This window comes from Canis lupus, chromosome 24, assembly GCF_003254725.2.
Source record: "Canis lupus dingo isolate Sandy chromosome 24, ASM325472v2, whole genome shotgun sequence".
NCBI lineage: Eukaryota > Metazoa > Chordata > Mammalia > Carnivora > Canidae > Canis > Canis lupus.
Genome location: NC_064266.1, coordinates 17,595,391 through 17,606,863, shown reverse-complemented (window position 1 = coordinate 17,606,863; position 11,473 = coordinate 17,595,391). Strand labels below are relative to the sequence as shown.

General features: G+C 49.9%; 1 protein-coding gene across 4 annotated transcripts in view; it reads right to left on the bottom strand.

Moving 5' to 3' along the window:
* Nucleotides 1–2,412: 2,412 nt before the first annotated feature.
* Nucleotides 2,413–11,473, bottom strand: part of RNF24 (ring finger protein 24) — an 81,508-nt gene continuing 72,447 nt past the window's right edge. For 2 of the 4 annotated variants that reach the window (XM_025469402.3, XM_025469401.3), the window contains 2 exons: nt 9,334–9,413; nt 2,413–8,406 (listed from right to left, as the gene is read on the bottom strand). In XM_025469402.3, the coding sequence (XP_025325187.1) occupies nt 8,268–8,406; nt 9,334–9,413 (219 nt within the window). In that variant the 3' untranslated portion in view covers nt 2,413–8,267. Of the gene's footprint in view, nt 8,407–9,333; nt 9,414–10,384; nt 10,573–11,473 lie in introns of all 4 variants that reach the window. The other 2 variants (XM_035706090.2, XR_007405709.1) reach the window with 2 other exon arrangements.

The window sequence follows — 11,473 nt, the reverse complement described above, 5'->3', positions numbered from 1 at the left end:
GGTAGGGCGAAGACTTGCCCCTTCCCCTCCCACTTGGGGTCTTTACTTGCCAGAAATTGCCAGGCAGGCTGACTCGGTAGGGCTGCACGAGGGCTGCACATGCAGGCTCGAAAGGCCGCTTGAGCAGAGTCAGGTTTTAAGATGGAGTCTTGGTAGAGATTGACTTGGAATGTTTTCTTTCTGCTGTGCAGAATAATTTAAAAAACCCTTCCCCTTGGAGATAGAGCAACGTTTGAGTCTTCTGTGTATTTTTGTGCCTGCATCGCTGTTGAAGGTAACAAAGGGTCTGTATAAAGCACCCTTTGAACTAGAAAGAAGCCTCAAGGCTCTACAGCCTCTTTGTGCCTGGGGGAGGGAGATCTGGAGGGAAGGTTCCAAGGGTCAGAAGGGAAGGGTCCAGGGCCTAGGGCCACCCAAGGGCCAGGCCTGGTCGCTAAGGGAGGAGGGCTGGATCCCTTGGCACCTCCTGTGTTGGCCACGTGGGGGCAGCAGAGGCATGTGCCACCTGTGGGCAGCAGCTTCCCACGGGCGCCCCTTCACGCACTTGGGCATCTGTGGGTTGTTGGTGCTGCCAGCCTGGCACAGGCAGCAGAACTGGGGGGACCCTGCGGGGATGGGACTTGTGGCCTCCGGGTGGTGATTGGCTTCTCTGCTGCTGCCACCCCTGTGGGGCTTGGGGTCCTCAGCCGGAGGCCCCTCTAATCCTGTCCCTCAGCCCTCAGACGCTTGCTTGGAGGCCCCACATTCTGCGCAACCTCCAAAGAGAGTGTCACTGCCTACTCGCTGATGCACAGAGAAGGTAGTGGAGGGAGGGAGGGAGGGAGCCCGCTTCCTAGGAGCCCTGGCCCCCGCACCGCGGGCTGTGCTCACGAGGCTGTGAGCAGCCAGAGCTTCCCGCGGCTGGCCTCCCTGTAGCGTGTGTTAACCCCGAGGTCACACAGCTCGGGCAGGCGGAGCCCGTCTCCTGCACAGCGCGGACCTTCCTTCCACTTCCGCGCACCCGCCCTTCCTGCCCCTGAGAAGCTGCCTCCCTGACTTCGCCGCATTCTGTGCTCAGCCGCCTCCTGTGCGCCCAGTGAGTGGCCTCTAAGCCTTCGTGCCCTCAGTTCTCACACAGCGGCCCGCTCCCGCTCGCGGTTCCCTCTGCCTCCTGGGCCGCTGCTGCCTGCGCTGTGCCGGCGGCTGCTCCTCAGAGGACACAGGCGCGGTGGCGGACCTCCCCAAGCAGTCGTCAAGGTGGTGGCCCCTCCCAGCCTTTGCCTCTGAGCTGTGGCCCCAGGCAGGGACTGCCTTCCCCTCCACCACTGAGTGTTCCCAAGGCCATCTCTGTACATTCTCTTCCCTGAGCCTGATCCCAGTTTACTGTCGCTTCACTACGTCAGGCTTGTGAGATGCTCGTAAACAAACTCCTCTCTCCAGGCACCACTGCCCCTTCCAGCAGCGCTCCTCCCAGTCTGCCCTTGAGGTAGTCCGAGGGTCCCCTTCCATGTGTGAGGGGCGGCCTGAACCAAGACTGGGGCAAGAGACGGCGCAGAGGGCTGAGTGCTGGGACGTGGGGATTGGCTAGGATGAGGGAGTCTGGGAGGGCACCCAGGCTTGGTTGGGGAGGCTTGGCTTTGGACCATGATTCTGATACAGAAAGGCGGCTGGATATTTGGAATTCGAGATTTCAGACCTGAGAATGATGTGTATCTAGATGGGACTCTAGTGAGCGTGAAGGTAGAGTGAGAGTAACCGTTACAAGATGGGCAGAGAAGGAAAAGGCTGCAGAGAAAGTGGTCCGAGAAGGGGCTGGCAGGGTCTGCAGCCCCGGCTGCTGGAGAAGAGTTGTTCTCCAGGCACCTGCATCCAGAGGGGGTTTAAGAAGTGGCCCAGATTTGTGGCAGGGCCAGGGATGGCCTTGAGGGGAGCGCTTTCCCCCAGGCTACTAGGTCAAAGCTGACCTGCAGGGACCCTAGTGAGGGGTGGTGAGGGGCAATGGCAGTTGCCACAGGATGGCTTTGGTCCAAGAGGTGTTTTCTTCTAACAGAATACGAATATTTGTGAGCCTGAGCTGTAGCTAGAGGGGGAACATGTGGGCTAGTCCACCACCTCAACCCCCTTGAGCACTGTGGTCCATATTGGTTAGAGCACTAGTGTGTCCAGCCATATCTGCAGTGCTGAAGTCAGGGTGGCAGGTAGGCCCTTGACCTCTTTCTCCCTGTGACCTGGTGCTCTCCTCACCCTTGACCCCGCAACCCCACCCCATGGGAGGTGCAGGCCACAAACTCTTTCATCACAATCCTGTGTTGTTGGTGACCAGCTCACTTTGATCAGAGCCCTTCACCTGGACTTTCCAACTCTTGCTAAACAGGCTTAAGTGGGGTGTAGATGACCTCAGGCCCCTTGGAGTTGAAGGGTACATACTCAAAGTATTTTCAAAACCTGCTTTTTATTTACATTTAAGTCCATTACATGCATGTTTTGTTTTTAAAACAAGAGTAATTAGCAAAAAATGCATTAAAATTTTAAAATAGCAATTAAATATACAAAAATATAGCTTACAAAAAACTGCGAATGTTTAAAAATATTCTGCTGCAGAATTCTTAGTGTACAAACACGTCTATGAAACCTGAGGCTCAGCATTTCATAAACCTTTTTTTTTGAGGGAATTATACAATAATATCTAGTGAATAAAACCCAGTAGGCTAAACTAGAGGACTTAAACTACCCCCCTTGCGGCAATGATGTCATAGAAACGCAGAGAGGACAGTTATCAGGAACACTTTGGAAGACCAGGCCCTCACCAGGAGGGACTTCCTAACACTGGCCCCACCTGCTCTAGCAGGGTCTGGGAGGGGAGGGGCACATGGAAGGCCCAGGTGCAGCTGGCCCTAGACACAGGTCCACCAGGCTTGTCCTGGCACAGCGAGCAGAGGGGAGCTTCAGCAGACTAGACAGGTCCCTTGACACTGGTGGGGACCACATGCTAGGTCCATGTCCCTGGAGCAGGATGGGTGTTCTCCCTGACCCAAGAGCTGCAAAGTGAGTGCTGGATTAGTTAGCCAAGGGTGCAATGCTTGGTTTAAAAGTGGAACTGTTTGCATCTTGCAACAAGTTGGGCTATAAAGGTGAACACTGAACAAGCCCCTCTATTTCTATTTTTCTCCTAATACTCCCACTCAAATGGAAGCACATTCCATGGCTTGTGGGATCTTTCATTCGTTTTATCTACTAAAAACCACTTCCAGTTTTCAACTGCAGATTTCACCAGAATTTAGACCTGTTCATCTCTTAAGTTCGTAACAGCTAATGTGGAAGACCGTTGAACCTAGGACGAGATACTCAAGTAACAGAAGGGTGGCATTTCATATAAACTTCAAGTTTCAGATTAGGGCCCACGTTGCACTTTTAATCCTAGGGAAGGCAGGATGCCAGGGATGTAGGCGAGGACCAAAAGGCAGGAGTCCTGCCCCTTCTCACAGGAATACTTGGAGGAAGCAGCTTTATCTCCTGCAGGGGCAAAAACGGACTTTTTTTTTTTTTTCCTTGAAAGAAGATATGACTGGTGGAGTCATTTCTATTGTCAAATGGAGAAAATTCTATGGGAAGCATTTTCTTTTGTGCATATAGAGTGGGGAGGGAAAGGTAGCAAAACCATGACCTCAAATATGGACACTGTGTTGATCTATGGTTAATTTTGAGGAGACCATCCACCTACCTGCTTAGCATCATCTGAGACATCTTTCCCCCCTACCCCCAAACAGAAGGTTGCGTCAGGCTTCAGTTGCTGCTGTTTCTCAAACTGCTGCCTCAAAAACACAGGAGCTCGCCTAAGAAATGGCAGTTGGAGCTGGACATCACCTCCTCAGGGTTTGGCAGGGGTGGCAGGGAGCAGCTTGTTCAGGCTCCTGCAAAGGCTGCTGGACCTGAACCAGAGGCCTGCACTGCTGCTCTCAGCAATGGGGCAGAGCCTACTCTTGAGTGTCCTGTCACAAACCAGAAAGCCAGTCTGGAAACTGGTTGTGCTCACATATTATCCGAGCATGTGTGTGGTAAGGGCCGGGGAGGGATTGATGTTTCTGCTTTGTATGGAAACTAGAATTCCAGTATCTGCTGCAATCAATAAAAAGTAATGCCTTATTCAAAAAGGAATGTGATTGCAAAAACATCCCCCAGTTATGGGCTCACTTTTTATAGATACTCTGCCTTCTGGGATGGCTCTTCGCCCATTAACAGGAATGGTCCTTGGATATACTGGTCTGGTACCACATGAGTTAAAAAAAATTATGTACACACAAGCACATGTGTGTATTCACTGGTATATGCACAAGTGGTCACTGGAAGGATCTACATGGAACAAACTAAAAGCATTCGAAGGGTGATAAAGTTGGGCTTGCCAGGTCAGGGATGCAAGGAAGACTATGATTTGTGAACTATTCAAAAACTTAAGGAATGGCATTCAGGGAGCACTATGGGCAACGGTTCACGGAGGTGACTAGGGAAGATCTCAAGAGGAAAAGGAAGGGAGTCAGGCAAACCCAGACCCCAGGGGGAGCACGTGTCCATCAGGAGGCTCCTGCTGAGGTTCTGTTGCCACCCGAACTACTGAGGAGCCCCAGGTGACCTGCTTGATGTTGCCTATAGTAAGGAGCTTTCACAACCCCAGGCCTACTGCCCACCAGACTTGGGACACGGCTGGTCCTCACAAGAACCTGCGAAGATGCTATTAAAATTCTTAGGTGTGGATAAGGAAACCAGCTTTGAGAGGCTAACTTACATAAAGACAAATAGCTGCTGGATGGCATGGGGTGATTCAAATCACTGAGCACTTTTTCTGTCTGGAGCTCTGGGGATACCTCCCTGTGTTCATTTTGTAATTCTCAGACTTCCAGAAAATTACTACAGTTCTTCAGAATAGCTTAGAGCAGGACCAGGCCATGGAGGTGACAGGCTTTGAAGTAGGGCTGTGGAAAGGGACAAACCCTTCCTCTAATGGGCCCAAGGGACTTGGCACTGGGGAAAAGGATCTTCATTTGTTAAGACATATCATGAACAGGCTATCTGGCAAAGATAGGATGTACCCTGTATTCCTCACCCCAGACTTCCCCATGGGCCATCTGCTCCCATCTGGCCATTTCTGTCTTGTCCTGTTCCCTACCTTGGTGGGCACAAGCTACAAGGACCTTACTGGCTGGCTAAGGACAGGCCCAGCCAAATCACACTGTGGCAAAGAGAAGTGGCAGAGGACAGTATCTTAGGCCTACTCATTCAGGAATCAAGTCAGGCTGGTTTTGTTCCCTGTTTCTGAAGCCAGCTGAGTTCATCTGTACCCCTAGCAATAACTAGGTAATGATGCAGCCTCCCATGGAGTTCAGTTGGGGCTGAGTTAGGTTCTTTTAACCCACAGCACACAAGTAACATCCAATCTTTGACCTGCTTAAGACACATTAAGAGAAAGTAGAAAAACTGCCATGTCACCAGCCAGTGGCCCAAGAGCACAGCAGAATCCCCATGTGTCTACAGTTAACAAAAGGTCACCAACAAAAGACCGATGCGGCTAGGGTGCCTCACTGTGTTAGCCTGTGTCAAGAATACGAAGGGGCCCTTAATTCATTCTTTAAAAAAAATGTCCAGATGGAGATTTAAATTTGGCCATAGAAAGCTGTGTTTTAATCAGAATAAAAGGAAGATGTAAATTAAGTACTGGCCATTGGCAGTTTTGGCAGTGCAGAGTCCTGGAGGAGGACCCAATGTGGGGCGTGAGTGCTTCAGGTTGTGTTACTAAGAGTCGCATGAACTACTGTGAGTGGCACTAGCCATGCTGCAGTGAGACACAGAGCCCAGAAAGGACAGTGAGTAGGAGCAGAGGAACACTGACCGCTCCACAGCCAGCCCCACCCTGACGGAAGAGCTGCATTTAAAAAGCACTCTACCTCACAGGTGTCGAGGTCATGTTAATGGAACCTCAGGGGGGTTGGTGCCCAGTGGAGAGTGCACAGCATTCTTGGCTTTTCTCAAACGGCCAGCGGGAACTATGCACTATGTCGACTTTGGCTTCCTGGGATACAGGGAAACAAACTCCTCATACCTCCCTACACATTCAGAGACTTGTGGGGCGGTCTCCTCATACTGATGCACAGGAATAGGAAAAGGCTGCAACCAATCGGTAATAATCCTGCTGAAACTGTGAGCTGAAATCATTTGCAGATTAAAGCACAAGAATTCCTCCTTTGAGGGGAGAAATTCTCTTTACTGTTTGAACCCCATAACGACAAGGTGAGATTTGTCCCAGGGCCATTCCATGGGAAATGGTGTTGGCCACTAATGAGGCTACTCCAGAAGCAGGCTTATTTCTCACATTGGTCACTGGAAACCTTTCACTGTAAACTGGGTGCTTTGCAGAATTCAACTCCATCGTGCTACCAACACAGAACCCAGAAATGGTGAAGGTAGCGCACGAAAGGTTCTCTTCAAGGATGCCCAACAGGCTAAGGCTTTCATATAAAGATACCCACACTTCCTTTGCCCTGTTTAAGCAGCAGCCAGTTGGCGTGCCATGAATAGGTCACACGGAGGAAACCGCCAATGCTGACCAACTGGATTTGTAATTTTCCAAGCTGGATTCTGCCCAGCACTTTCCTAGGCTCGTGGGGGATTTTCCTCCTCTGACCCCAGGCACCTGAGCCAAGGACAGGTTTCCTCTCCCATTCTAAGACGGATTCCAGGAAAAATCCCTGGAGACATGCCGTGAATAGAATAGCAAAGCTTCTTCCATCCTCTCTCCAAACCACGCAGACCACATTTCCAATGAGATATTCCCACTCACCCCTGGGGCATGGAGCAGAGGCAAAGCTGTTGACTAGGAGTCCACCCTTGACAGGTGGAGGTAGAAAGCAGGGCTGTGGAAAAGAACGTTCTAGCTGACCTAAAGCCACTTCCGATAGCTAATTTGTACAGTATTCATGAATCCAAACAGACTGGAGTCATTTCTAGAAACATTGGACAGAAAGCCAAAGAGCAGCATGTGTTTGCTTCTCTCCTATAAAGACACTTTCAATTACTCCTCTCCAAGTCTGAATAGTGAGGCACACACCAGCGGGTGAACCCTGCAGGAGCTTCCTGACACTATTTACAATTTCAAGGGGATCCCTGGTTTCAGAATTACATAAGGATCTTATTTCAGATGCTTTAAATTGTTAGAAAGTCACGACAGGCATTTTCTCTAAAGTAGAAACAGGGTAAGAGGGAAGAAAACAGGGAAGGAGGGGGCGAGGCAAGGGGGTCAGCATCCTCCCATCTCAGCAGGGCTGGGAAGACTAGTCGTTCTCAGGAAGGAGCTCCCTTTGGGAGCCCTATGAGGAGCTCACAGCAGCTCCTTACCAAGGCAGTGGGCTGAGACTAGCAGCTGCTCTGGAACCACGCTGTGTACATGGGGGCATGGGTGGCACTCTGAGGTCCCCTGGGTCACAGGGACAGCATGGGCTCAGAGGCCCAACCCTGCCTGGCTGGGGCTCCTCATGGGCAGCTTGGCTGGGGCTCATTGGGGAGTCACGGGGGTAAATAAGAGGAAATGGCTTCTGACCAGGCCTTTCTGAGCACATCTAATGTTCTTAGATGATTTGATAAGCAAGTGTTGTGAACTTGAGGGAAAAGGGGTGGCGAGGGGCACTGCTGCTCTGGTAACCAAAGCCCTTGGGTTCCAAGATGACCTTATCAAAGGAACATAATGTGAAAAGCCTTGTTGGCACTGCCTCACCAATTACTGGCAACCAGTCGTGCTTCAGCTGAGGTAACTGCTGGTTTTACTTGGCTCAGGGCCTGCCAGGAGGGTCTGCTGCTGCAAAGGCATGCATGGTCTGCATAGAAGCTCATCTGTCCACAAGGTGGGGGGTGGGGGTGGCTTTAAAGACCTGCTCTCAGTTCCCTTCTCTAACAGTTCTGTTTATCTTCCCTTCTGCTTGATAAAGATTCACCTTGATACGGAGATAAGTATCTGGGAGACAGAGTAATGGCGTCAGCAAGAGACCCTCGTGAAATTTCTTGAACATAACCTGAAGGCTCATTCATCGTCTGCTCCTCTTCTCTTGGCATGGGGTAGTGTCAGCGTGCTTTGGTTGTCACAAGACCCAGAAGTCTGGGTTCCCAGCTTAGCTGGCCCGAGTTCTTCATGAGGCAAGGAAGTGGCAGCTGGTGCCCCAGGTAGAGCAGCCAACACAGAGACCGCTTGTGTTCCTCCTGACTCCACATGGACATCGGATCCCGCAGCAGTTTGATCCTTGGGGGAGCTATACAATGTTCTCTGCCCCAGGCAGGGGCCCCTGTGGTGGTCCACGGTCCTGCTTACTGTGCAGCTGGGCCAGCTGCAGAACTGGCATGTTGCACAGTGGACACACCTTCCGAACCTCCAGCCACTTAATAAGGCACCTGCAGGGCAAGACAACACAGGAGGAAGATGTGAGGCCCATACTTATGGTGCCCCCTGCCCACATGCCTCATGGGTTGAACACCTCTGTCCCTTATTGCTGGGGGCCATGTGAACACCCAGGTCCCAAGCAGCTCCACCAACAGGCAGACCAGAGCCCCTAGTCTTCCAAAAGGTGATACTAAGAAACCGCAGTCAGTGTGCAATATCCTCAAATTATCCACAACTTTTTAAAGAATGAAATATACTGAGGAGGGTGGTGGGAAGTAGAAAAAATAACTTTTTAATAGAAATAAAAAGAAAATTGTGAAAGAAGAGGGAATATTAATATGTCTGCATGGGAGATGATCTTACGCTATTTGTATTCATAACTTTATCTTGATTTAAAATAATGATGGTTTTGATTAAAATAAGTTTTTAGTAATAGAAACTTTTGTTGGAAAGTTCCAGTTAAGTAGCTCTTTCTAGCCTGGGCTCTAAGGAGGTGTGGGCTTATCTGGCCCTGTGCCCAAAGTCCTGCCTCGTGGTCATGTTCCACCACCCGGATCCCTTATGTCACATGTACAATTGCACACCCCTCACCCTATAGAGTAGTTCAGCTTTCTGCATTATAGATCAATCATGAAGCTGTCAAGCTTGCCTGGCACTGCCCCAAGCCCACATGTTGCTTGATGTGCCTCAAACTGAGGTCCCTTTATTTTATTTTTATTTTTTAAAAAAGATTTTATTTATTTATGAGAGACACAGAGAGAGGGAGAGTGGCAGAGACAGAGGCAGAGGGAGAAGCAGGCTCCATGCAGGGAGACCAATGTAGGACCTGATCCTGGGACCCCAGGATCATGCCCCGGGCTGAAGGCATGCGCCAAACCGCTGAGCCACCCAGGCGTCCCAACTGAGGTCCCTTTAAAAAATTCCACACCAATACTCACTTTCTGTGGAAGGCATGCTTACATGGACAAATGCCCAACTCATCTCGAGGCTTGAAGTCTTCTAGACACACTGCACAGAGCTGAAAGACATATTCACAGATAAGATAAAGTGTCTGTTAGGTACTTTTGCAGGCCCCAAAGTAAAGTGCAGATCCCTGAGGCCAGCCATTTGAAGGGACTTACAAGGTTCCATAACTCCTTAAGTGAAAGAAACAGGCTCGAATGGGCCAGGTCTTTTGAAGAAGAGTCTCCTGCTCTTCCTGTCATAGGTCTTCAAGATGATGGACAGAAGAAGATAGCAAAAGGCAGCTTCCTCTACTTCGGTGTGTCAGAAGACTCTGACTTAGGTTTATACTCAGTAGATAGGCTGAACATAATGCAATTTTCCTGTGGTGGGTGAGGGGCTGACTTTCCCAAGGAGTGCTTTACCTGTTTAGCAGCACAGCCCCTGAGGGGGACAGCTAATGCCCTGGGGCTCTCCTTTGGTTTTTCACCAAAGGTAGAAAATATAAACCATGACACAGCCTGTAGAAACATGCTTTTTATAGTTCCTGGGGCCCCTTGCATGGCCCTGTCCTGTCAGTGTCGTCGTCATATATAAAGTTATTCAATTGGGGCGCCTGGGTGGCTCAGTCAGTTAAGCTGGCTGTCTTGGCTCAGATCATGATTCCAGGGTCCTGGGATGGAGCCCCATATCTGGCTCCCTGCTCAGCAAGGAGTCTCCTCCCTCTCTCTCTGCTCCTACCCCCTGGCTCATGCTCTCTCTCTTTCTCAAATAAATCTTAAAGAACAAAACAAAAAAAGTAGCAGAGTCCTTTGCAATTAAAAAAAAAGTTATTCAAGAAGTTAAACTTTTGAAAATGTAAGATGGGGCCAGGATCACATTCTGACAGGTGGTCAGGCTCCACTGCCTGGAAAGAGGCCTCCTTCACAATCAGGTGCTGGGTTTCAACCACTATTTCTTGGGCATATAACAGCGCCCAGGGACATTAAACATCATTGCATATACCTACTTTACAGATGAGAAACAGAGGCTCAGAGCCATAACCACCTTGACGAGTAGCCGGGCCTGGCTGAGGACTCAGGTCTGTTGCACTTATGTGCTGCTGTATCACTTGTCTCCTGCCCAAAGGTTGAACTCCTCCCTGCTTCTCTGTCCATCTCCAGGGATCCTGGTTCAACTATCATCATTTCTTGTCCATCCTGCTGACATGGCCTCCCTGTTGCTCGTTTTTTAACCTGTAACATGTAACCCAGTCTTCTTAGGTTATGTCACAAGATACATGGCTTTTGGTGCCCCACGGCCAGTGCTGTGAATGTTGGCTTTCCAGCACCCTTTTCTGGGGAGCTCACAGGGCCTTGTGTATACAGCAGCTAGGATCTTCACAGGAAGAGGAAAATAGGTAACTGTCTTATCAGGTTCAGCATTACAATGGAGATAGCAGGGGAGAAGGCAAGACAGTTGGCTTTGGCTCAGACACCCACTAGCTGTGGGACCTCTGCCATCATGATGCCTCTCAAGTTCTGTTCCTTCATCTGTAAGGTGGGGACACTACCTGCCCTACTGTCATCAGTTCAGACTGAGGGAAAGGCTGAGAAGGCAGTAAGGCAGTCTACCATTACCAGTTGTTTTTATTTAAATTTCGTGATGGGAGCACTTTTTTTTTTTTTAATTGGAGTTCAATTTGCCGACATATAGCATAACACCTATTGCTCATCCCATCAAGGGCCCCCCTCAGTGCCCGTCACCCAGTCACCCCCACCCTGGGAGCACTTTTTTAAAGGCAACTTTTGACCTTTGGAGGAAGGCTGAGAACAAGCTGTGGGTAAAGATAGGACAGTAGCAGTAGCCTTGGGGATGGTCTTTTTGGCCTTTAGCTTCCCATCTATAAAAGGGGATGATGTTCCCACTTTTTAGACTATATGAACAGACCCTTCGGCCTTAAACACCAAGCTTTCTTCCTAGCACACGGAGGGAAAGTGGGTCAGGATTGCTGGCTCTGCTTCTGGAGATTCAGCACTGATCCTACCAAAGGGCAAGAAGTTGGTCAAGCCACTCATTTTAATTTGCTTATTTTTCAAGGATCCAAAATTAGATTTGTAGCCTTTTCAAAATGGATGATTAATGGTTATAATATAC